The sequence below is a fragment of the Psittacula echo genome, assembly GCF_963264785.1.
Source record: "Psittacula echo genome assembly, chromosome: 7".
Classification (NCBI taxonomy): Eukaryota; Metazoa; Chordata; class Aves; order Psittaciformes; family Psittacidae; genus Psittacula; species Psittacula echo.
Genome location: NC_137740.1, coordinates 44,673,290 through 44,700,544, shown reverse-complemented (window position 1 = coordinate 44,700,544; position 27,255 = coordinate 44,673,290). Strand labels below are relative to the sequence as shown.

General features: G+C 44.1%; 1 protein-coding gene across 1 annotated transcript in view; it reads right to left on the bottom strand.

Annotated features, from left to right (window-relative positions):
* PID1 (phosphotyrosine interaction domain containing 1) overlaps positions 1 to 16,957 on the bottom strand; it is a gene marked incomplete at its 5' end in the record, with an annotated part of 87,126 nt that extends 70,169 nt beyond the window's left edge. The window contains one exon of the mRNA XM_080624296.1: positions 16,928 to 16,957. Coding sequence (XP_080480422.1) covers positions 16,928 to 16,957 — 30 coding nt within the window. The remainder of the gene's footprint in view (positions 1 to 16,927) is intronic.
* Positions 16,958 to 27,255: the final 10,298 nt, after the last annotated feature.

Sequence of the window (27,255 nt, the reverse complement as noted above, 5' to 3'; positions counted from 1 at the left end):
CTGTAAATACATGCATACTTTTACAACAATTACACTACAGCATTTATTAGGGGCATGCCCCCCTCTTTTTATTTCCATTGGCATGGCTTTTCCATTCACAGCTTGTTTTAGATTGTGATAATTTCACTGCAGTGCCCTCAAATATCAATATATACAGCATGAATAACTCAGAGTCTTTAGGTCTGACCCACTGAGAGATGTTCTGCATGTCAGGAGAGCAAGTTTACAGGATCTATTTATGGGTCTCGCTCTGTACCCAGCCTTCAAAAACATTTCAAACCTATTTTTGCCAAAAAAAAACCCAAAAAAACGCAGCTACTGAAGAACCACTAGGGTTGTCTAGCCTGGCTTGTGGCACCACAGAGGTCATCAGCCCTAACAGTTCTTCCTTTTACCTCTGATGAACCAAAGTAGTAACATATCTGTTAGTAAGGAAACTGTCACAGCGGAAAGAGTGCAAGGGGTGAATAAATTTTGGAATGATCTCATTTGCCAACAGGTTTTCTGAGCATCTCAGAATCACAGTTTCAGCTGTTGTCTGCAGCAGTAGCAGATAAAAGCCAACTTTGAAAAAAAAAGTGACAACAATTTAAGTCAGAAAATCACAAGTGATCACACGTCTGTAGAAAATGAGGCACTACAGAAATCCCAGACTATGAGGGTAAGGCTAAAGGGATACATGACTTGAAAGAAGGCAAACAGCTCTGCTGGGAATCAACAAAGAAATCAGACAAGCAGTCTGATCAGTTAAGCAGTCAGCTGCAGTAGGATACAACAGCAAAATTACACTGAAACCTTAGTGCCAAGGGACCCAAGAAAATGGCAATGCTGCAGAGTCACCCAGCAAGCACCCAGTTAGGAAATACACACCACACAGCTTTGTTGAGCAGTGGCCGGCAGAGGGCAGGAGTGAAAACAGCTATAATACTGGAAAACTCGGAGGGAAAAGGGCACTCACGATTTAGGATAATTTCATGCTCCTGAGTTAAGGGTAGCTCAGGGGACTTGCAGGGCAGCTTGCTAAGAGGGAGTACTGCCAGCAAAATACTGCCCGGAAAGCATTTTAAAGCCCCTACACTGGCCCATAAAGAACTGCAACTGGCAAAGCAGGCAACAGCAAAACCCTTGCATTAACGGGGAAGCTGATCAGAAATCCGCAGGACAAATTTGCAACCTCAGATTTCTCACTTTCTGGAAATAACAGTACCACTAACCCCAACTTTCCTTTGCTGACTGGTAACAACATAAAGAAACCCCATCTTTTAACCCCTTACAAACCAACAGCTGCATGTCACCTGGCGCTGCAAACAGCTCTTCATCAACCTGGTTTAGAAGCAGAAATAAACACTACACATTCTTTTTATAAAGGAAAAGCTGGTCATCAAAACCCATCTGTCACTGGCTGTGCTCCGAAAACACGTCCCATGGCAAAATCCAGCTTATCCTTGCAAACCCGTGTGTGGTGCACATATCACGCACAGTGCTCCAGCAGGCATACGCACCTACACACCTATCTCCTTCAATACACTAATGCTATATTTTGGCCACAGATCTAGTTCTTAAAAAAAAAAAAAAAAATGAGAAAACCCAAGGCACAATCCTCAGGCCCCTGATCCAGCAGCAAAGTTGTCAGTATTTTAACAGCGATTTCAAACAGGAGCAAAGCCAAGCCTGAATCCTCAGATTATCTTTTACAAAATCCCAGCATTGGTGCTAGCAAACAAAAAGATCAAAGCAGCAGGCTCAGACGGACTGTTATTTCTGTACCTATGTTTATTAACACGAGGTACATAAAACTGAGAAAAACTGAGGAAGCGCTACAAAAACACATCGTGATTTAGTCAACCACAATGGCAGACTAAAAGTATGTACTGATCCTTTCCTTCAGCCAGGAAATATTTTCAAGCTGTTTCTTTTACAGCTAGTCACTGGGTAGGAAATGCTTTTTAGATAGACAAATATTTTCTTTTCCAGAAGACTCCATAAAAACCATGCACAGAGAACAGTGTACACTTTGATGAGAATTAATTACATGTTTACTGTGGTAGTCCAATACATGGATAATCCCCAAATATTGTCTAAACAACTTATTTCCTCCAGTAAATGAACTATGGTCAACAGAAACAAAACAGTTTGATTTTATTAAAACACACAAAAAAAAAAAGAAGAGGCAGAGCACGGGCAATACATCTGCAGACTGTAAAAACCCAAAAAGCAACATCATAAAATACAGGAAGGTGTCCCTTGTGCACCTTCCAGTTTTTATTAGGTGAAGGTATTCCAGAATAAAATGTTACAAATAGAGTTTGAGATGTCCTAATAACGTCCTACAAATAGAATTGAGATGTCCTAATACACAAGAATAATGTCCTACGCTCAGAGCTATTAATTCTTAAGAGCTGTGTGCTATAGTTTGTTATTAGCATCTAGAACTGAAGGATGGTTGTGTCAGTTCTGTTTCTCCCCAGTGACTAAATCATGTACTCACTAAATAATTTATTAATGTCAAAGGGTGACATTTTTCGATTAAGATAATAAGATTCTGGCGGCTCTGGCCATCTGATCTCTGCTTGTGCATACTCTTGCCAATTAAGAAAAAAGAGAAAAAGAAAACAGGAAGCAAACTGACAAACTGACTTTACTTAAACCGAGTACCAAGTGCTAACAATTTAGCATTAGTCCTACCACATATCTGTAGCTACATACCAAGAATACAAGAGTAAATATACTAGTAAACACACAGTGTTAGGGGTAAACACAGGGTTAACAAGATATTAATCCCACATCCACTGTTTAAAATAATTCTTTATATTGACTCACTGGCCTAGAGAAAAAGAAACAACAACAAACAAACAAGCACAACCCAAACACAAAGAACAATAACCACGTAGTGAAAGTTAAGATAAGCTACGCAGGGTAAAACTTAAAAATCCCATGAAAGTTCAGTAAAATGAAGTCTGAGGAATAATCCTGCATTGGAGACGAGTTGGTTCAGACATTACTAAGCACTGGCCAGACTCCACACGCTTTCTCTTTGCTTTATTTTACTTACAATTAGTTTGTAAGAGACAATGATTAGCTAGAAAAACCACATTCCCTTTTGACCTTAAGGTGTACAAAGCAGAACAGCATTAAATATTTCCTAGAGCAAACTTTGGATCTCTACACAGGGTGCAGTAAGGCACCACATGGGATAACCAGCCCCAGCAGTGAGACACTGCACAGCATTTACTGTACAGTCTCCCAGTACAGAGCCCATTAGCTCCTAGTCAGGTCTATCAAGGCAGGCAGGCAACTGAAGGCACTGGGTGATACAGCAGTCTCAGGCAGACGCCTGCCTCCAAATTCTTCCAAAGCCTGGTTCAAAGGCTGGACTCATACAAACCACTACATACATGAGAATTTTACAGAGCACAAGATTAGAGCCCAATTCTCTATAGCAGTGTATGCTGCCAGCCATACTCCCAGCCCTGCTGGAGAATTGGACTTCAGCATCTCTGTACCCTGTTCATGTCCATACATACAGGAAGGATTAGAAGGGCCAAAGAATGCGACAACAATGCCAAGCATTGTGAATCACTCAGGCAAAGCAAGTGATGTTATTTTGGTGCAGACAGCATCACACCCTCTGTTCACCAGGATAACGTCACCGCAGAGAGTAGAGGATCCAGTGCACGCACGTCACCTTGGCACTGGGGGCGCTGCAATCACCTCTTTCACAGTGGAAAAACTGATTATATTAAGGAGGTGATGATATGCTCCTAAATCATTCCTCCACACCTCCAATAGATGGACAAGTTGTTCTGTGTCAGTTTGTTCCCATTGCAAAACAGTGGCCAAGTCTCCTGGAACAGTCCCAACAGCCCTGCTCCCTCCCTGGCCAGCTGATCCCACTAGCACTGTGAAAGGAGTCTTTACCTGCTCCTTTAGCTGGAGAGCCCTAATAAAGGGGCTTTATTAAAACTCCGACTTAAATAAAACTGCACTACTGTCTGTTGACACCTAGTAACCGAGATGCTACAAAGACTAATTTTTCTGGAAACTGTATTACACAGCAGAACAGCTCTGCACTGATGGCTCTGCAGCACAGTTGCAGTGAGTAACAGTGACTAACTTCATTATCTGACTCCTCAAACTCAGATCTTTTTACTACCAATATGGGAAGTCAGGTATGCATCAGTATGGCACTGTAAAGACTAGGTCATTTTAAAGCAAATGTTTCAGTCTGATTTCATGCAGGTTTATACCTCAGTATAGAGACCAGAAAGCTGTTTAAAAATTTATATATACATATATATATATACACATTCATATAAACTCACTAGATAGATTCTGGGCTAATAGGGAAGAATACGACTGCACTTTCCTGTTGTCCCATGTATGGATTTGAGACTAAGAAAACATGTGAACAATGCGGTTTTTTTCCCAGGATGAGGCAGACTGCTCTCTAACTTCAGTAACGATGGCTGCTGGGTAAGAAACACTTTTCTGTTCCTGAGAAATGTTGAAAAAAAATAAATAGCAGAGTGGGCATTTTAAACCCTTTGAATAAAGTTTTCACACGAAAATATGAAAATAAGAAAAGGCCTCAGAAACAGATTGAATTCACAAATACAAAATATGGTTTTCAGCTGAAAACCGAACATACTCTGAAGCCGGGCAGCGGGCTGCACACTGTGCTGGGAAGCGTCTGCAGGCACCATGGGGCACTGAGGCTGACAGCCAGTGATGCTCAGAGACCACTACCAGGGCAGCCAGCACAGCCCTGCACTGACTCTCCTGCAAGTGACCCACACTCTCTTTCCCTTTGCAGAGGGGAGAAACCATGTGACTGTGAGGCTTACTAACACTTCCATGAGTATTTTGTCTTCCATGAGTATTTTGTAAAGCAGTTTTCTCCCCTCCCCTATGCAAGCAGATGGCAAGCTCACACGTGTCAGACTCTCCTCTGTCAGATATACAGCAGCCCCTTATCCAAACAGCATTAGGGCCCGGTCCAGAATAACTTCAGTAACATGCTCTTTCCAAAAAGAATCATACAGAAATGTTCAGTTCAGCTCTTTTAGACATTAAGCCTTGTCGCATATAGCTACTCTTAAAAAAAAACAACAAACAAACAAAGAAAAAAAAAACCAATCAGATAAGATTTGTCTCTTAAAGACATATTAAGTTTCTTCTCAATCAGAGTTAAAGAAACATAGAGTAACTCCACTGGCATTAGCAATGGCATTTAAATTTGTACCAGCATCCTCGAGAGCTGAATTTGGACCAAAAAAAAGGCCCACATATAGACAGGGGCAAAGTTCATGCCCAAGTCAACAAAATGACATCTTTTTAGACATTAATAGCTTCTGAAATCTCCAGCTTGACACAACATTAGTGATTTAAATGCCAAACCACATTCACTTCGTTTATCTTGGAAAGCTCCACAACCACGTAAGAACACCCTCAGACCATAACAGAGGAACGAAAGGTCAGGCTGTTACTTCCAGAACCAGCACAGTAAACTTCAGAACAAACAAGGTACAGGCATTTCCCTGGCCAACGCTGCCCACTGCATGTGACTGTTTTTCCGGGATCATGTAAGCAGCATGAATAACTTCTGATGTTGAGAAATAAAAATCATAACCTGGAAAAACAATATAAATTCCCTCTGAAAAATAATGTAAACCAACCAGAAGTGACCTGCTTCAGTGCAAGGTTTCTAGAGAGCTCCTGGACTGTGCCTGACCCCAGATCGCTCACAGCTCACCACTCTCTGGTCCCCAGCTGCTTCTTCTACTCCCAGAAGCTCTACATCTCTATAAAGCTTTTAACATTAGTCCAAAGCTTTCCTTTATTCTGCCTTTCTGACAAATGTCCCCAGATACCTTCATCTATACCAACCTCAGTGCCCCAGAGCACCCCTGCTCTGACCCACTGGAGCCTAGTCCCAGGCTCAAAAAAAAAACAGTGGGAGCTTATCCAACCATGGGGGAGAAATCCCTAAGCTGCAACTCTGGGATGCCTCTTTTCAGATTAAGATCTTGCCATAAGTCATTTCACCTGGCACTTGCAGCTCATGATCTCTTCAAATCTGACTCTTCTTAGGGGAGAGGAACTCCATCATTTCTTCAGCCTGAAACTTGTCAGCATTTTAAACATGGGAAGGATGTGGGAGAGTGGCTTCAGGAAAGGAACAATTAAGTAGTAACTAATCAGAACTTCAGTGAATATTTTCCACTGTCATGAAGTGCCCAGTCTTTTCATCACCTTTGCTTATGAGAGGCAGTCATGTTGTTCATTTACAGACCGGTCCCAAGCTCGCTGTGATGCCCAGAAAGGCTGCCCATTGCCTCTGCAAAATCTGTAGCAAGACTGGTATTTCTGAGATGCTATTTCCTACACCAGGCAGCCCCAGTCCCCACTGGACATTCCCAAGGAAGCGATCTGAACTCCATCCATGACAGCTGTTGAGGAAAACAAAATCCCAAGTCTTTGCAGGAGGGTAACTCCTTGGAACCATGCATCCTGCTACAAAGCCAAGAGCTGCAGGATTGTGAAGGGGAAGCCCAAAGAGTCACACGTTACCTCAAAGCTACAAGAAAGAGAAAGAAGTGAATATTACAACACTAGGCTTGTGGGCAAAGGCAACAACAGAACATACGTGGTTTCCTGTAACCTTTTAAACTGTGCGACTCTTCCTTCTATGGCAACTCTGCATTTTAGAGGTACAAGATTAAAATGTTGTCCTTTGAAAACATTACACGTCCCAGCAGAGGCTTCAGGCTCTTTAATGAGAAAAAGAGCCTCTAAACACCAGATCAAAATAAAACAGTCACTCACAAACAAATGCTTCCCAACATTCCTTATAAACCACTGGAAAGTTACATTGCCATCTCATATGGCAAGGTGAAAGTTAACAGATTCAAAGGCACATCCCTCTGCACAGAGATAAGGCTACATTCCAAAATCTGAGTGATTTAACACACATTTATCAAAGTGAACTGTTAATCTCTTAGAAAGCAGCTTTCCTTCTGCAGACCTCAGCACTGATGCTCTATCAAGAATGTGAGAGCTCTGCTTCTCCCATCATCCCAACCACATATGCCAACAGGCAGCTTTCTTAGTGGCATTGCTGCAGAGCCTGGGGGAGCCGGGGTCACAAATTCACAGTTCCCAGGGGCAGCCCAGCTTCCAAAGGAGTCAGGCTCAGTGCCTGGGCTGCCCCCTGTGCCTTGTCCACCAGGCCTCAGGTGTCTTAGGAATCACTGCTGAGTTCACTCTTCATTGCTTACCAGAAAAATTATCCACCCAGCACTCTTTAACAGCACTACTCATCTCTCCAGCAGTTCCTTTTAGCAGGAGGCACCAAAGCTGTCTATGCTATCAGAATTTTCTCAGACACGTGGTACCACGCTCAATAGGCCCTTTCAACCAAACTATCAAGAGGACCGACATAAAATTTTCAAAATATCCTTCCTTCTGATTCTAATCCAAACAACAGAGCACAGCTGTGAAAACTGAAGCTTGTGCAGATCCACACTGTACAGGCTCCTTCTTAAAAGCACTGGGACAAGATTCAAGCTTCTATATTTTCTGATTCAAATTTACAGTTGGGCACAGAAAATTCCCATGGACTACGGAAAAAAGAAAGATGCTTAAGATGACATTTTCCTGAAAGATGAAAGAAATTCACTGAGATCTTTTGCTGATGCACTGTACAGTGACCAGCAGCAGAGGTACATGCTATGTCCCAACACCCAGGCAGCTCAGGGAGCTGCAGTCTGGTGTTCGCCTAAGTTAAAAAGTACTTTTCTGCTTAAAAAAGTTATTAAAATAAAAATAAATTCCAGATGGAAAAGCTAAAAGAGGCAAAAGGTTCTGTTAAATAAATAGTCTCAAATGAGGGGAAAAAATATTAACCCCTTATTTTGTAATCAGACGTATCTTTTTCTAACAATTTTGCTGTTTGCTGTTAACACTCTCCACCTCCAAGCTGGAGCCAGAAGAACCAGCACATCATAACACAACTCTTCTCACAATGTTCCTCGCCCCAACAGAAGAAAATACTAGAAAACTGAGGAGAAAAAATTTCTTAACAAAACACTAGAAAATAAGTTCAGCATATTAATTTGGACTGGACAGTTTTGATGGATAATAATAGAAGTTTTGTTTGCCTGGTTTTTTAACCAGAATGACTGGAAGGACGGGTACTTCCCCTCCCCAAGAAACTAAACCATTTTCAGGTCTCAGAAAGCACAGATTAATCCTGACAGCGGGAAAGCTAGTCTGCAGCTACAGGAAAGCCACAGAGCAGCTGCGAGTTGCTCAGAGAGGAAATGCTGTGTCCGACTGTCCCTTCTGTCTCTCAACACCCAGGCCCAGGGAGGGAGTGGAGAGCTAGAAACTTGCAGGCTCAGATGATGTATTTGATGTTGCCACCATCATCACGGGGGTCCCACACACACCCCAAAGTCCTCTGTCACTGTCCTCCAGCCAGCCAACACTCTTGGGAAGAAGCTCCATAGCATGCAGAGATGCTAGTTTTAAATGAGACTATACAAACTTTCTGGATCTCCTGTAATAGCCCAATAGGCAGGATCCCTGCCCTGCTCTACAGTCTGGTCAGGCTCAAGGTTGGTACTGACCCCAGCAGAGCTTGGAACGGATCCCACTTGCAAGATCTTCAGGGCAGCTACTCCACTTGTGGGACCAGACTCTTCCATCTTCCATCAGGAAGTGATGTTCCGCATCACTTCCCTTCTCCAGGCACTGAATGACTGGGCAAGTTTTCAGAAGAGCTCATTCCACCAGGTCAAGAACACCCTGGAAAAGCCTGGCCCTAAATGGAGGCTCTGAATACTTGGAAACTAACTCCAGGATAATTCTGAAAGCTTCACACAAAATGTATGGAATAACCATCTCTCAAATGCTGAAGGAGCCTGGCACAGGAAGAAAGGAGGTGGCCACAAATCTGAGCTTCAGGACACTTAATTAACTTTCTAACTGCTCTCAGTGTTCTTGGCAGCTCCCATCAAATATCTGTGGAGAAAATGTTTTCACATGAGGAGACACTGGAAAATTGTTTGGCATGACAGAGACCCAATACCATGAAGTGTCATGGTATGAGAGTGCTGACTGTGCCAGTGCTATAGCACGAAGATCCCAAACTGAACAGCACTGCACTTGCAGCATAGCTCACTCAGTAAAACTCATTATTAGTAACTCAGGTCAGAAATGTAGCTGTTAACATTTTTGGAAGAACAACCAGACATTAAGTTGTGAGAGGAGAGTGAAACAGCCCAAAAAAGGCCCTCAACATGCTCCAGACCTTCCACCCCCTCCACTGAAGCACACGGCACAACAGAGTAGGGGAAGCCTGTGAGGGAACAGAGGCAAACAGCTGGAAAAGCAAAATTTTTATGTTTCCAAATTGACACTGGAATTATTACCACCAATAATAATTTTGTCAGAAAAGCAGTTACTGTTTAAATCCTCTTGATGAAAACATGTTACGGAGCTTTTCAGAAAGACCAACACTTCAGAAGCCATCACTGAACTGCTAAGGTGAGGATCAGAGCAATGAGATCAACTTAACCATTCCAAGACTGCGTATAATTTTATTGGAATGTCATCATTAAAAGAATATCAAATACCAGCAATACATAACTTTTTTTCTTCTTCATTTTCTATGCATCGAAGATCTGTATTTGCCATTCCACATTTTCAGTGTTTCAGGAGGAAAAATTAACCATGGAAAGCCATATTAGATCTTCTCAGGACACATTTACAATCACCCACATTTCAAATTTTTGGTCAAAGAGTTCTGATGCACTTATTCAGAAACAGCTCAAAAGACTAACACTTCTATCACCCGCAACTTTCCCAGCTATTATCTGAAGTGCATTACTGTAGGTGAAAGCACTGTAGGGAAGAAAAAATAAAAAAAAAGGCAAGTACTAAATATTGCTTAAAGAGACTTTTCCACTACACATTTACATGTCTCTGGGCCAGACTCTCATCTTGCTTATGCAGAGAGCCAAATCACAAATGAAGTCACCAGCATACTGCGCTATGTGCAGGGATGCTAGCACAAAGCCTCAGCAGCATAGCAAACCTCCCATCGCCTGGCCGAAGGTCTGTCTGCTGCAAACACAATCATTCTTGGAAGGAAATGGTGACACTCTGGACACACCACTGCTGACTGTCCTGCTGGCTGCCACCAGGGACAAAGAGAAAATAAGAAATAGGCAGTTAAAATTCTGAATTACTTTGACTGAATTCTTTGGTTTGTCTTCCTTCAAGGAAATCACTGCTTTATTATTATTATTTTTTATTATTTTCTTGGTCATCAAACAGTCTGTCAACTTCATGAACAGAAACTAGTAGTACACTATAAACAAACTCTTAAGATCATTTCCTAGGGAGCTTTCCACAAGACAGTCAATGATTTTGATTTTCTTTTGGTCATAGAATGCTCCCCAAAATTAGCATTTTTCCAGAGCCATTCATTTTCTACAAAGAATAAATAATGTAGAAAAAAGGAACTGCCCAAGCTAAGCGGTGCCAGATGAGGTTTCTGGAATCATAGAGCTTTGTTTTAAAGATCCCCGACTGCTCTAAAGTCATAGTAGCAAACTAATGCAAAAAATCCGATGCCTTGAAAGATATCCTGAAGCTATACAGTGCCAAAACATTGGGCTGTAAGACTTCCTGGACATTTGCATCCATATGACTCAAGCTTAAATTTCAAATACTTTTCACTTTTTCCTTCTGACATAATATTTAATGAAACCAGAGTTCAGTAATAGTATCAGTCCTGCTATATGTCTCGCAGCAGTTTCTTCCTAGACAGCTGTTTGTGTGCTTTACACTTACAACCTGTTTGTGTTTGGTTTAAAAAGGAGGTTTCCCATATGCTTTTAAAAAATGGAAAACTATTGCTTCAACTGATTGTACACTGCATTTTTTAACATCCATATGCATCCAAACACTGGGCTTAAAATAGACAACAAACTGCTTTTGAAAGCACCAACAGCATCTAAACCCACATTATGTCTGAATACATGAAAATATTTGTCATAAAGCAATTGCACCTGTGATTACATTAAAGCCACTACACATGTGTAAGTCTGCCCAGAGCTGACTTTTCTTTAGAGAAGAGTTTCAATGCTCCTGACATGGGAAAGACATTTGATGCGTATACAAGGTGGTAGTTAGTGTATGTAATGTGCATGTATTTAGCAACAGAGTCTTCCATCCCAAAACCTAAAAGTATCAGTATATTCAAGATGCAGTTACAGAGTACAGTAACAAATCCCAACAAAACTAGCAATGTGTTTATGAAGCCTCAGAGAGCAGCACTCACAGGCGGGCCAGAAGGTGAGCAGCAACACCCCCAATACCGCTGCTTTCATTTCTTTCTCTTCCATTAATAGCTACAATGTGTTTTTACTGCTGTATCTTAACAGTTTGGAGGTAAATTACACCAATAAATCAAAGACTATGGTAAAGCAACCTTACACAAACTAATTTCCCATGGACTTCAGAAAGGCTGCACAAGTTAGAGGGTGGCAAAATTAAGTCACTGTATTCAGGGAATTAAACTTGCCCCAGTAAAGAAGGACCTGAAGCTTCCTACCCTCCATCACTCACTTTGCTTCCTCTCATCTTGCCCACCCACAGCTCTCCCCCACAGTATTGCACAGCACATTTGAAGAGATGCAGAACTCTAGTTTATGAAAGAATTAAATTCTAGCAATATGAGAATACACTGCAAGCATCTGCTATTAAATCCTTGCCCAGAAATGGCCTCAAACATTGGGTTTTGGTAAGAATATTGAATTTCCAAATGAGCAGGCAGAGAATCACTGATGCCCCTACCATGAACACTTGCCCATTTGCACATCCTTATGAAGCCACTTCACCAAAAAATGTTCAGCCCTGAAGCAGGGCAGTGGTGGGCTGCAAGGGGTCCAGATGATGGTACAAACCAAGAGACAGCTTGGTCAGAGCCAACTGTCTGCCAGAGAAAAGCATCGGGAACAGCAGCATTTTCCCACCCAGACCCATAGGCGGGGACAGGATGCAGTTATGGAAGCCAGCTCTGCAACACGGCACCCCTATCTGCTCCCCACTACCTGATCCCACACTTGTGTGAGCCCACCAACTGTATCACCTGCAGAAGAAAAGCGAGAGCAACTCCAAAAGGAGGGCTGGTGGGCACAGCTCAGCTCAGGGATGCCTAGCATTACAGCATGAGGCTAGGCAGCAACAGCACCACTGTGTCTCCCACTCCACGGTAAAATGTATTTGGATGTAGCGATCCCTATTACCCACACGTGTTAAGAGAAGCAGGAAAACTTATAAACAGGCTTATAAACTGCATGACCTCGGAAACTATGCACCCACTGGGATTTATTATCTAGAAACAATGTCTGGCATCAAGCTTCCAGGAAAATTTAGGTTTCAAAGCAAATAGCAGCCATCTCTCAGACAGGCACACAAAACTGCTCGACGATCTTGCTTGTTTTCAAAACCTACTTCAGAGTCCTCACGGGAGCATCGCCAAGGCCAGCGGCTTCAAAATCCCAGCTGCGCTGGTGAAGGCTCCTGACCCTCAAGTCCCGAACCCAGCACAGAGGGTACATTTGGAAATAATTTTAAAGAAAGATTTCAGAAGATTTCTGGCATTGTTTCAACCAGTGCTACTGCCACAGACTGCAAGCCGAAAATCAGAGCATACTGCTTAGAACCATCAATAAGGTCTACTGCGAACATTGCAATGAAAACCATGCCCAGAAAGTACAGCAAGCCCTGGACTGGAGCCCCAGCATTCCAAGCAGGGAGAACAAGTCTTAAAAACCTGAAGCACCCCCTGGTCGCTGCACCAGCAAGGAGGTGGGGGGGCACACACGTGTTCAGTACGTTCACCCACATTTTACTGAACACAAACCAGGAATGCTGCCACAAAAATTATAAGGGGAAAAGTCCTCAGAAAAGACAACATCCCAGATCATCTCTTTTACATTAAGCATGAATAGTGCTAATGCCTGTATTACCTGCAAAATCACAATCTTCTCAGGTACCACACCAGAGACTCGCTGATCTCTATGGCATATTCCTGCAAAGTCCCAGCTGTGTAGTTTCCCATTTAAATGACTGTCCCACTAACTCCGGAGAAAATACAAATAACTGCAATGTTGCTATAGGTGAAAGAACCACAGAAGAGGAAAGGAATAGCAGAAGAAAAAGCAGGCTTCATGGTATTACATTTTCAAGGAAATCCCAGAAAACTGGATATTTACATTTTTTTAGCTTATTCTTCTAACTCATTTAATTCAATTCAACATATCTTCCAGAAACAGCGAGGCTTCTTCATTAAGCAGCAGGATAACAGGAAAAGCTTCCATTAGAGAGAAGTGGAATGGAGAACAAAGTGACCAAAAAAAATAAAAGTGATCACTGCTTATTCCAGCAAAACCAGAAACCAAAGCCCCAGGAAGGGGGGCACATTTCAGTAGCAGATGAAGCTTTCAGCAGCAAGTGTCCATGACAGCAGCGGTGATAAGTCCAGTTCATGCCGCAGCTCATTGCATTTTCGTAACAGAGCTGCTGCTGACACTTCATTCCTATTGTGTATGCATGAGCTTTGCTGCTGACCTCACTACTGGAATTGTACCCATCTAGTCAACGCCAAAAATTTCAGCACAAACTGTGAAACTTGACAGGACTCAGCACATTTGGAACAAAAGTAGATTTTACACAAACAGTCACAGACCAGGAACCGTGCAGCCTTACCACACACCACATGGGAATGGAAGAGAAGACCTGAGAGCATTACTACTACCTGAGAGCAGTAGATGACCACTGCACACTTTGTCAGAACATGAATGGAGCCTTCACACCACGATGCTCGCCACTATTTAAGTTAAAACACACATGGCTTGCTTTAGCAACCAGTGCAGGACTCACCCATACCAACAGGCATCTACTTCCAAAGTCACTTCATACTTTCCCTTACTGAACCAGGCCAAAAGAAATATTCTGAAAGACGAAAATATTTTCTCTACCGTTTTACTGATTACAGAGCTACAGCATGGACTAAAAACAGACCTGCACTTCGCCACAGCTACATATAAACACAAGACACATCTGGGTCTAAATTATGCCACATGTAACTCACACATTAAAACATCAAGAAAACCATGCCAGTTCCACACTTTTCGCACCCACACATCAGCTCAGAGGAAACCCTACAGAAGATGGGGCTGGACCTGCCATCACTGATTCCCCAAATATCCTACAGTAGCGACCTGGCATAACCTATATTGACAGAATACAAGAATAGAGATCGTAAGGCACCATCTACTCTACTCAGTGATCAAACACCCACCACCACCACCACAACAACCAAAATCCCATGACCAGCACCCTCTCAACACATGCTTGCCAGCCATGATGAGGACTTGTGATGCCAGGCGCAAGCAGAGGGCCCCCTTCAACACTCTAGTGGCACCAGGATTTGTTTCGCAGCAGCTGGGTGCCAAGACAGAGGGATAAAGGGACAAAGAAAGCAACATGGGACACCTGAAACTGAATTACGATGTTGTGGGGGAGAAAGAAGGATAAAAATATGTATTTATTGCCTTGCACAAGCTCTCCTCAGGGGGCCAGACAGTGCTGCCAGGAGCTCTGGCTGGCTGGTGGTGCACAACATGTGATTCTCAGAGACAGAAGGGGAGAACTGGCTACTTGAAATGCCCAGATTTCAAAGGTTTTTTTGGAGGGGAAAACAAATATAAATCAAAGGCATTGGGGATATTAATAGTCTATTACCCACGGAACTCTGGCTCATGTGTATATGGATTAGGATTCAGCTTTCAATTACATAATCACATCCTAGTTACTCCAAACATCCTTCCAGTCACTGCATTCATTTTGTCCACCAGTTACTACGTTGTTATTTAACCTCGTGTGTGAACACGGAATTACTATGGGCTGTTCCAAGGCTGCTTTCTTCTCCCCATTTTAGGACAAGTCCAAAGCATCATTTAATTCAGCAATTTTGGATCCCTCTGGCTTGTTTTATTGGAGCCCCTACAGCTCTTCATGTACTTCTCCAGCAACTCTTGTCAGTAAGAACTGCTTTTACAGGCACTCGGCATTTTGGGAGGCTCAGCATGCCTGGAGCTTCCAGCCAGAGGCAACCAGCAGTAGGCTGTGCAAAATTAGTGGCCACTGCTGAGAACTTTGGTGTTCATGGCTCCCCTTCAGCAACACGGAGGACCACAGACTCCCCTCTCTGCAGACCTGTGTTGTGCTGCAACAGGTAAGCGAGAGGCCCAGCGAACATCCTCCCACCAGAGGCAGCCCTGGTTCCCACAGCACATGGCTTTCCCACTGACTCCCTAAGGCGAGACCCCTTACTCGTGTGCAGGATATACAAAGAGGCTAAATAAGGTTATACTCACAGTCTTATTCTGCAAAACATAAGCACTTGGTTCTCTTTAGCCTTGCATGCTCTTGCAAGACAGTATCAGATGCTTATGATATTAGCGTCTTGTTATTATAACACCTCCTAATTCCACAAAGGGGGCAGGTAGCCTGTCCGTATGATCCAGACCAGCACAACACTGCTGAACACAGTTTTCCCCTCATCTTTTCTTTCCCTCACCTCCCCTTTGTCCGCAATTGTTGGGTGCAGCCACATCTCAGGTCCTTGCCTGCAGCAGCAGCCCCGCAGGAACGTTCCCACCTCCAGAACCAGCCCAAGATCATTAACTCCTTAACACAGGTGATCTTTGCTGCTTGTGTTCAGTGCAGAGAGGTTTCTGGCTAACACGGGGAAATCAATAATAATGCGCTCACATAGTCTTTACCCTGGAATCCGTCAACTATGGATATGGCATATCATTCCTATTCAGTGATAATCAAGTTTCTCATTGTAGAGAAAAAGTATGTCTTCTTAGGAACTGGAATTACTCCCATTACTGCTCATGCAGATTAAAGCTCATGGATCTGCTAAACTTGGCTTTGCTATCAACTCAAAATCAAACTGATGACTTTTCTGCCTGATGATATCAAACTACATTCTCAATTTGAATTGCAGTGGCAATAATCACCTTTTCTTGTCATCTGCTAAAGACCATTGATTCTTATTTAAAATCTCCAGTTCTCTCTCAGTAGATACTTGCCCTGGAAACTATACGAACTTGATACAGAGGAACTACAAAGTGAGTTTTATTTCATCTTACTCTCTGCCTGTCTCAGATTTCACCCGGAATATGAAATACGCATAAAAGCATACATTAAAAAAGACAGAGACAGGACTAGCAGAGCCCGACCCGCTGCAAGAAGGTACGGGCCACACGGCGGGGCGCGGTGGAGCGGCGGGAGGGACCCAAGTTCCCATGAGCCATCCGGACCCGTAGATCTGGGGGCAGCAAACGGCTCCTGCAGGATTTTGTGTCCCACTCACAACGCTTTGCGGGTCCCGTGCACCAGCGGCTAGGACCACCCCCCTCTCCGCTCCCCACACCGCAGATTCAGCAGGCGGCCGGGCCGGCAGAGCTCCCCCTCACCTGAGGAGAGCGCGGGGAGAAACTCCGAAACGGCGCTTTCCTCAAGGGAACCCGCCCGGGGCCGGGGTGTCCGCGGCCGCCGTCGCCGGGAGCGCCGGAGCTGCCGGGCAGCGGCAGCCGGGACTCGGGATGCCGCGGGGGCAGTGCCTCCCGCACACTGTGTGCGTGCGTGTCTGTGTGCGTGTGTCCTGTCCCCGCTCCCCCCCCCCCCCGCCACACACACACGCACACCCTGCAGCGGAGGCAGGGGGAGAAGTTGCAACAAACTCCCGAGTACCGGCGGGTGATGCTCGGCCGGCCCCGCTCTCGCCGCCCTCCCTGGGCAGCCCCTCGGGCTCTGCCCCCCCTCCGCCCGCACCTACCTGCAGCCGCTCCGTGGCCGGCTGCCACATGGTGCCGCGGCGGCGGGAGGCGCTGCCGGGCGGGCGCCGAGCGCGGCTCTCTGCGGGCGCGCTCCCCCCCGCGCCGCTCCCCGCCCCGCCCGCCGCTCCGCCCACGCGTGTCGGGCGCGGGTCGGCGGGGGCCACGCGCGGAGCCGCTCGGCGGCGCCTGTGGTGCTGCATCTACCCTTTGGGGGGCGGAGGGGGCGACAGGGCGACACCTGCGGGGTGCCCCCGGGGGACGCGCAAGGGCTCCGGTGGCCCCCGTCCTACAACCGGGCTGAGGTGACCACTCCCCGCTGGCGCTCGCTGTGCTCTGCCCGGGGGCGTGGAGGGGGCCCTGAGGGAAGCCCGCCTTGGGGCCTCCCGCTCACGGGAGCTGAAACTTTTTCCTCCTGTTCTGCAAGAGGTTTAAACCCTGCTCCGCAAGACCCTGCACGCGCACAGGTTGCTACGGGCACTGAAGGGGCACGGAGGGCAGGGAGTTATGCTTTGGGTCCAGGATTCCCTCTGCCCTGTCAGCCCCGGTGTGGCTGTGGGGCCTATACCACACTGGCGTAAAGGCCACGCTCACCTGTTTCACACGACAGGACAAGGACAGGCTTTGGGATCCACCTTGTCCTGTTACAGGGCAGTAAAATACCCTGTGGAGCATCTCAACCACCTTTCCCCACAAACAGCCTGAACCTCTGGTGCAATGTTTGGGGTGTAGATGGAGCAGTGGGGTCACAGCACGGTGAGGAGCTGCCCCAGCCCTGCTGAACCTACACCAAGCAGCATGGCACTTGCCCTCACATCAGTGGCAGCCCAGCCCAGGCCCCAGCTGCACTTTAGGTTCCTCCTGCCTGAGCCACAAAGCAGCAGAAAACCATGCCCACCACCTAAATCTGGCAGAGAAGGAAGCAGCAGATTAAGGCATAGCATTTGCAGTCAACGCTGTTTCCAAACGCTAAGCTGTAAAAGCTCATTTCCTTCTGGCCTACAGCACATACCCACCCATATCCCCCCCAAACCTGCTGCGATACATGCACACTGCAGCTTACCTGAGCCACACCGTGGCAGAGCTGGTCTCAGCTCCAGCCACCACACCGATATATAAGAAAAATTGTTGTCAGTGTTATTAAAATATTGAATGAATCTCAACGTTCACATCACCTCACAATAATCTCCCCTTATGTTTTCATCTATTTAGATGGATCCACTCTGCAATGCTTGACAGGCAGGAGAGGGCAATGCCATTATCAACGCCAAACAAGCCTTCTGCTAACAGCACCCTCCACCAGCATACAACATCCCTTTCAGCAGTAAAAGGCAAAACCCCAGACCTGAGTCCTCTTTTGCTATCCAAGAGGTTAAAGGCAAAACCTCCAGAAGTACCTAAATTACTTCAGTGCCTGGGCCACATTTTAAGACACGGCAGAGCTGCATCCCGGTTGCCACACACAATGGAGGGAGCAATGCCAGAAGCACAGTGCAGCCACTGACCCTGAGGGGAAGCAGTGGGGTGAGGGCTCTCCCATGGCTCTGCACCAGCGCTCACAAGGACACGCACATGTTCTGCCCCTCGCTTATGCAGGGACATGCAGGCATTTCTCTCCCCTGTGGAGATAAAAAATGCCACAGAAAAGGGACAGTCTCTGCAGGCTCCTGGCCTGCACCAAAGAACATTTTTCCAGGCACAAAAGCCACCCCAGCCTTCCCTGCTGACCTGGGGCTGCCTGAGCCGAGCCTCACGTCCGGCTGCCAGGAATATTTGTTAAAAAAAACCAGAGGAGCATGTGTCATGCTTGTCCTGAGGATTAACCACCACACCCCACAGTCTGCAAGGCCAGGCTCCCAAACCCGCTGTGGGTGCATAAGGGCAAGTGTGATATCATTTCAGTGTTTTAAATAGCAAAGCAAAGCAATATTTAAGGACATCTTCTAGAAAAGCCAGGCATCACCTGCAAAGAAGCCATGACCACTGCAGGGCAGCTCTGCCACGTGGCCAGTCTCAAGGACCAACACCCTGAGAGGCATTGCATGATCTGTGCAAAGCTGCATCTGGTCAGTGAACATCAATTTTAAAACTGTTTTGAAAGAAATTCACCTGTACATCCCTTAGTGGTGGCCTAATTAGAGCAATTCAAGTCTTGCAACTTCATTACTGATGCAACAGCCTCCTGTCTCCTGGAAGGGAAGCACTAACCCTGCACCAACTCCCGACCAAGACCCACCAGAGCTCTCCCCTTCCCATTCACCAAGCAAACACCATGTGCTTGTCACCCTCTTTGTTTCTTTGACTGATGCTTGTACTCCTGCACAAGGGCATTTTCTGAAAACCTTGCTCTTCCTCAAGTGAACTCAGAGTATTGGTCTTTCCTGTGCAGATAAATCCACCACGCATCACTGCTTGAACTAGCTGGGAACAGGCACAACCTGGGCTGTCATCTGCAGCTGCACACAAAGAAAGTTCTGGAGCTGCAATTAGCAAAAGGAGACCAACCCTACGACTGGAGGCTGCTTCTCTCTTAGTTTACATGACTTTTATACAAACCAAAACAATTGGTGGGGAAATCTGTGTTTATGGCGAAATGGGTGGTATGCTATTAGAACAAACAAGCAGAAACAGTCACTTAGTCAATTTCCAAACGGATATGAAAATGAAGAAAAGGAATGCTATAAGGCTTCATGCTGAGGCTGCATGACAGGAAGGTAGGAATATGCTTATAAGTGGAGAGGACCAGCTTGATCGCAAATTTCTGAAATCAAACTGGTTGATTAAAAAGCTCTATGAGCCCCCCAGTGCAATAAGACATCTTCCCCAAGCTTTACCCCTTCCCAAGACAGCAAGCAGCACTGTAGGCACAAGATAGCTATAGAACCACTCTGCTCAGGTTTGTTTAGTCTCCAGGCATACTTGAGCATCACAGGGGTTATGCCCATGCCAGGAAATTCAGCCCTGGTTTTGCTCTTTCAAACGTGCCCCACAACACCTCTGAGGGAATATCTCTTTTCAGCTGGATCAGGCACTGTTGAGGTGGCCAGAGCACCAGTCAGAGCCCTTATCAGGAAATGATCAATTAAACTTTGGTGACTTCATGTAAAAATCTCACTAAGATGAGGTAATTTTTGCCTAGACTTTCTAATATTTTAATCCAAGCATAATTTTTTATTTGGTATCTAAGATGTTCTGCATTAGGTAAATCCTGCTTCCAGCCAGAGATCTTTTGCTTTTGCTTAAATAAATAGTGTGAACTTGTATTTCCAGGATGTACTGCGTTCCAGAATGTGCCTGTAAGAAGATATGGATTTTTTTTTTTATTAATTTTCCTTTTACTGTGCCAAATTGTGGAGTTTCTCTTCTTGTAATGAGTTCATATTAAGACAATTCTTTCCGAAGACTGCAATACATTATGCAGGTTGGTCCCACTTCTCTCAGTCTCCTTCATTTTTGTGCTCGCAGCATGGAAATACTGGACCCAAGGGAGTTCTTGCATTTCAAAAGGGAGTATTTGATGCAATAGGACCAATTTCGCTTTTATTCACATAGTAAATTTGAAGTGTTTCCAATGACTTCAGGATATTTTCTCTCTTTAATAGCTCTTACTTATTGAGTTTGTCTTCCTTTTGCACTATCTCATACCCTAATGTAAGGTGTTTATAGCAACACGGCTCCTCTGCATTTGAAAAATAAACTACTTTTTTTGGCTGTAGATATTGCCTTTTTAATTAACCAAGATTGTCTAATTGCTGGTTCCAATAAATTATTTGGCTTCAGAAGCTCCATTTAGCTGTGGGAGCACTGTTACTTTTCACTGAAACATGACTAGAAGAGTCATTCAGTTATTTAAGTGCTGCTTCCTCAAATATTGTGCAGACTTTGCAAGTCGTGTTTCCAAGATCCTCTTTCTGATTACGCAAGTTTACAAAGCATACACAAGTCATTAAACACATCTTTTTTATTCTATAAGAACTCAGTTTACCTTGGATTTGCTTTTGCAGAGCAAATTTGCTTAATTAATAAATTAAATGTTCTGTAAAGTGCTATAATTAATAACATAATTTCAAAATTTGAATATGTTTGTTACTTTAAATATGTCGTTAACTCACTCCAAGCAAATGCACCATCCTTGCTTAGATGAAAGACACCAGGTACACTGTATGAGTTTTCTGATATCTTTCTGATTTGTGCCTAAGCAACACAAAGTACTCCATCCAAGTAATTCAAACTGTTTTATTTGACAACTATTGTAACATTCAAGTTAGCAATAAATATATTTTTATGTAGAACTTCATCTCTTGTGGTTGGCAAAGCTAGATAGGAGGATGGCATGATCTCAACTTTATGTCCTATAAACATGGCAGAGTCAATACCCAAGTTAAAGATTTCCAGCTCCCATGGCAGGGTGTGTGCTTTGGAGACTTGTGGGGAAGCTGTGGTGTAGGCGTTGCTTGGGGAAGACACGGCCAGGCTGGGCCTCCAGCACCACATCTGGCTATGGGATGCAGGCAAGGGGTAGCTAGGGACAGCGTCAGAGCATTGGCAGTTTGCAAATGCTGACAAGAGAGACCTAGATTTTGAGCGGGGCCTCAGTGATCTGTTCAGGGGTACTGAGAAGCAGCTTAAATTATAGTTGCACTTAAATGGCAGATAAACGCCCTTGGATAGGTACAGCAGCAACTAAAGTACTGGGTCTATATTCCTTACCTGAGAGCTGCCTAAAGCATGGTTGTTAAAGTAGCAGCAATGGAACAGCAAAGTTGTTTCATTCAAATACTGGCAAAATGCAGGCCACATATCTCCAAAGGTCCTTGATTTCCTTTCAGTGTTGTGTTTTGGTAAATTGAAGGGGAAATTTATTTACATACTTGCTCACTGTATAATCCCAGCACTGCAGTACTGATATTTAGGTAGTCATTTTTATTCTGGTTATGTAGGTGCACTGAGATGAATGTGCAGACACAGGCGTGCAGCTCCACCAAAGATGGTTCAGCTGAGGCTACTTCTGCTCTCAGTGCATCTGGCTCATTATGCCCTTCACAAGTGTTTTTAAATGGCATCATGAAATGCAATAAACCTGAACTAATGCAGTGGTTTGTGAAATTGAAACAGCAGTAAATATCCAAGGGAAGAGAGATGAGGTAGGTTTGGATATGCCATATTCTCCCACCCATCCAGGCTGAGCTTGCCAAGTATAAAGTAGTACTGATTTCCCATTTGTTTGAGAAGCTTTTGCTGGGGTTTCCATAGTAACCAGGTGTCTTTTATGAGCTGTGTTGGTGCCTAAAAAGGTTGTGTTTATTCAGCCGTAACTACCCCACTGCCTTCCCGAGTACCAGGATAGCTACTTCTCTTCCTCTACCAAAGATAACATGGAGGATGATTTTGAAGGTTCTTGGATTAAATAAATGCATGCAATGCACGGGTAGTGACCTATTTGGCCATACTTGCATGATATCTCTTTTGTCTTCTTACCTTTTTGCCTCATCTTTAGAAAGGCTGATATTTGGTCTCACTTCTCCTTCACATTGTCACTGTACCAGTCCTACTCACAGCAGCAGTGAAAATAAACTACCAAAGCCGTGGTAGGTCAGTAAGTGCAGAAGAGAAGTTGCTTCAAAAGTCTGACATGGATTTAGAAGTCTGTATCAGTTCTGTGCAGAACAAAATGTATGATAATGAAGGGGCAAGCAAGTTTTATTCTTAGTATTCCCATCACCTCTGCTGGGCAGCACCTCCATTGCAGCTGGCAGGAGCCCCCTCTCAGTAAGCGAAGCAGGGGTGTCAGCCTCCCAGCAAACACAGTCGCTCTTTTGGAGCTGCCAGCCCCTCAGATCAGTACCGACCATGCTCCTTTTTTCTTAACCAGCATCAGGAAAGAAAGGATAAATCTGTGGATTTTGGCAGCAGCCGTGCTGCGGGGGAAGGCTTGGGGGCTGTGGCTGCACCAGCTACCCTGGCGAAGGCGGCCTTCTGGCTCCGTGCCTCAGCGGCCTCACACCGGCAGGCAGGAAGCACTGGGCTGCAGGGAATTCAGGCCATCTGAATCTGGGCCACGGAGGCGGCGAGAAAAGTGCCTGGAGAAAGCAGGAGGCGGTGGATGGGGCTTGGAGGCTGCAGGCTGGGCACCAGCCTCCAGGCAGGAGACAAGGGGCACACGAGTGTGGCGACGGAAAAAAGGCAGGGCAGGCACTGAGAGTAATTTTGGCAGTCACCGGTCTCCGTCTGCACTGCTAGGTAAGGCTGAGATATCCAGGGCACAGGGAGTCCAAGTGAGAGCATGATATGTTCCGAGGGATCCCCACAAAGTGAGACTGGGAGGAGAGACAGCAAGGATGTGCAAGGGGGAAAACCCGAGACTCAGAGCCTGAAGAAGCTAAAGGACAGAAGGTTTTGGGGGTGGTGATGACACACAGAGGCAGAATAAATGCCAGGAAGACAAGACAGGAAGAGAAGTCCTTGCCTCCCCAGGGAGTGCTCACAAGCAAAACCAGTGACACAGCTAGTGACCAAACACCTCTTCACAGAGACAATAACATTTCTCAGATAGCCTCTAGCAGCAAATTGTGTATTAGCATACCCAAAGAAACTCAAGTCCAGCTGTTAATGCACGAGTTATTTCTGTAAGCAGCAAAAACTGAACAGCATAAAATCTTCATATTAGGACATTCCAGATATTTACGTCTTCATTCTCTTCTGGACCCAGAAGAACTTGAAATGAGACCTGTTAAGACTACTGTCAGCTCTGTGCACCTTAGTCTGTATTGTCTTTATTTGTGAATTACCCTGATGATTATTAAACTCTTACTTGTCTGTTATAAACAGAAGTGTGTACATCCACAGTTGTGTACAGAGATCACAATCATCCTACACCAGTTTTACAACAAGCTAAATCCATGGCACCTTCATAGCTGTTGTCCTGAGTTGCACAGATAAGACTGTGGTTACTTCTGATTTTTAACAAAATAAGTGAGGGGAAAATCATGTATATATAGATAAGCTGGTTTTAGAGAAAGCACTGAAATCAATGTAATTATAAAAAAGAATGAGGAATCATAACTGATAAATAAATATTTGGGCAATTTTATATGCACTGGATATTCCCTCAGAATAAGAAAATTTACCAAGAGCAGAGACTTTTGACATTCTCCAGTCAAGTTTTGTTTGCAGAGCATCCCTATAACAAGAAAAAGGTTTGGCAATCTGTCATCTAGATTTCACAATTTCCAACTACTCAAGTTTGTCTGTTAAAATAGGAAGTTTGCTAGAAGCCACACTTCCTATTTCAGTGACATGTACCCACTAGTTATTCATAGGCATAAGGAGACTGGTCAGCTATGTGGCAATCTGGGAGATATTTCTCCTTTCCCCACTTAAGTATGGGGGTGTAAAGAGACACTGTTATAATAATCCAAATTCTCCTGGAAATGCTTGTGCATATAAAGGCTCTTTCTCAGCTAAACCTAGATCATTTTCACATTACACCACTGAGATGTCCATGGCAGAGAGTGTAACAGGATGAGTAATTGTAGAAGTTTATGCAGAAGTTAATGCACCCACTGCAATCAACAGCTGGTACCGATAAAACACTACTATCTGAGTATGTTAAAGCACATAAAGAGGCAGAAAATCAAAAGCACTGTAGGGCACAGGGCACATGTTCCCTCCTTTGCAGTGGTTTTAGGCTACAAAATGCAAGAGACAGGAAATAGAGCAGAGCTTGGGGATGCAACCATGCTCCAAATCACCCAAGTCCTAATCAAGAAAAGGCTGATGGGTAAGTGATCTGTGGAGGGCCTCTTCTTGGTCCATAACCTGGGCACTGCACTGATTATTGGGAAAAATTTTAACACATGCTGCTGGGTGGATGTGGGACTGATTTGCTGGCAAATACCTATTCAGATTGTAAATACAGATTTACAAATACTACAGAGAAGCCAAAGAATCAGCCTCTTGTGTACCAGAATTTAATGGGTCTCAAATCCCTTCTAAGCTTTCAGAAACCAGAGTGAATGCAGAGCCTTCACTGAAGGTATAAGGCTGATGCCATCACCATTTCACATAAGATTTTATAAAGTTTTGCAGCTTAAAGAAGGATTCTATTAACATATAAAATGTCTTCAACCCTAGAAGAGGCAAAAATACATAACAGAAAACTAACAAACCTCAGAAGTCCTTCGTTAAACTCATGCTTAAATTTTGGCATAAGCAGTCCTCAGTACATCAATGCAGCTGTACTCACATGCTTTGCTCAGCACCATGTAAGAACTTGTTTCAAGCTAAAAGCAAGAGATCTGTTAAACAGATTTGATCTGTGGCAGTCAGAGGAGCTCTTGATGGATCCATCACATAATGGATGTATGTATGCCATGTAGCCAGAGCAGTTTTTTACAAGTAACATAACCATATATAATTATGAGATGGATTATTATTAGACGGGATTTGGATTTTTCCTTTCAAAAATCTTTTTAAACATTGTCTTTTAAAAGAAATTTAAAGGTTGTGTGCCTCTTCGATGTGTAACAAAGAAGAACACATCCCCATGCTGAGGGAAGGGATTTGCCAACTATAGCTGCAGAATATTACACAGAAAATTGAACTCATAAATCACCCCTGACACTGAAGTTTGAAGAAGAGGGATGTAAATCAAAGTCGACACATAAACAGAAAAGAGAGAGACAATGAATTCTGAGAAATCTCAAGGCTGAGCTGCTTTTGAATGAAAGGCACATTTAACTGTTAATCTCAAGTCTGATATTATTTCTCTGCCTCCAATTTCTGCCCTTCTTGTACTGCCAGATGGAGGAAGAGAAGACAACTATATTGCTTATGCAAAATCAGGGCTTCTTGAAAAGCAATTGAAAAAAAGATGGGTAATGCCAACGGTGCTGCCTGGGTAGGGTAGTGGCTTTGTTGGGAGATTTCAGTTTTCTCTGCAGACAGGCGTCCCCTAAAGTGGAGCAAAATTAGATAATATTAACTGATTTGTACAGAGATTTTGTAATGTATTGCATGAAACCTAAAAATGTCATCAAAGCATCACCATATTTACCATACAGTAATCCATTCCAAATGAAATCTTTCAAAACTCAGCAACATATATCATTAAATAAATCACAGCTGTGAGACATTTTGATTTAAACTGAACATGTCTGTCAATACTGCTAGCTTACTACCTTATTTTAAATCTTGCATGTATAAAAATATAATAACTCTTCAAGGCTATCAGGAATTAATTCTCCATGGAATTGTAAAATATTCTGCCTGTGGAAATAAAATGTGTGAAAGACAGAGGAAAACTGATAAACTCTGCACCTCATTCAGCACTCTGAAAATCTCCTCCAATCTTTGTCCTTATCGCATGCAGGACAACACAGGGCACAGGAAAAGAGGGGAAGCTGTGTGCTGAGTACTGGAGATAAAAATAACTGCTCATCATATTTTATACATAGAACAATCTCAATTTCAAATTTATGGCAAGATGAAAGTGGAATGGCATAATAGGCACATGCGAAAGCAGATCCTTTCTTATTTACATGGTGTTTTCCCAGTTTTGTTTTGACAGACGACTCTAGCAAATGACACATAAAAGGAAAACAACATTCAAATTAATAGGAGGTACTGGTGTAATGTACAGATCACAAATAAGATGTTATGGACAGCACATCTTAGGTACAAAATCCTTGAAAGAAATTATTCTGTATCATGACAGTTATTGCTTAGTTGCCTTCTTCACACTACAGACACAACATACTGAGTCAAAGAGCCACAGGCTGCTGTGTAGAATAAATATCAATGCCATAAAATGGGGTCTAGAAACACAGAGATTTCAGCAAGTTAATACCAATTTCGGCTCTCTGTAACCTATCCACGTGTTGCACTGTGTTCTTGGAGAAAGAATCAGAACATGAACCTGTTGTATGTGCTCTGTCTGTCTCAATGCAGCACAGGAAATAAGCTGACTTCTAAGAGACCAAAGAAAATGTACACTTGAGTGATTATTTTTCAAAAAAAAGAAGATAAAGCCAACCTTCTGGGAGGTAGCTGGGGTAAATGAAGCTTCGTCATACATGAAATTGCCTTCATGGCCCTCATACTCATTACAAAAGAGTTTTATTGAAGCCTATAGTGGTCAGATGTGCCGATGAAAAGGAGGAGGAACTGAGGCTCTATGTCTTTGTTCCATAAGTCAAACCCCTGTGGTCTGATTGTGACCGGAAGCACCTTGTGCTGGTATTTTGACATAACCATGTCCTATCTTTATTATTATTAAAAGTTGTAGATACTTTCCTGCTAGGAAGAGTTCCAAGCAATCTTGACTTTATGT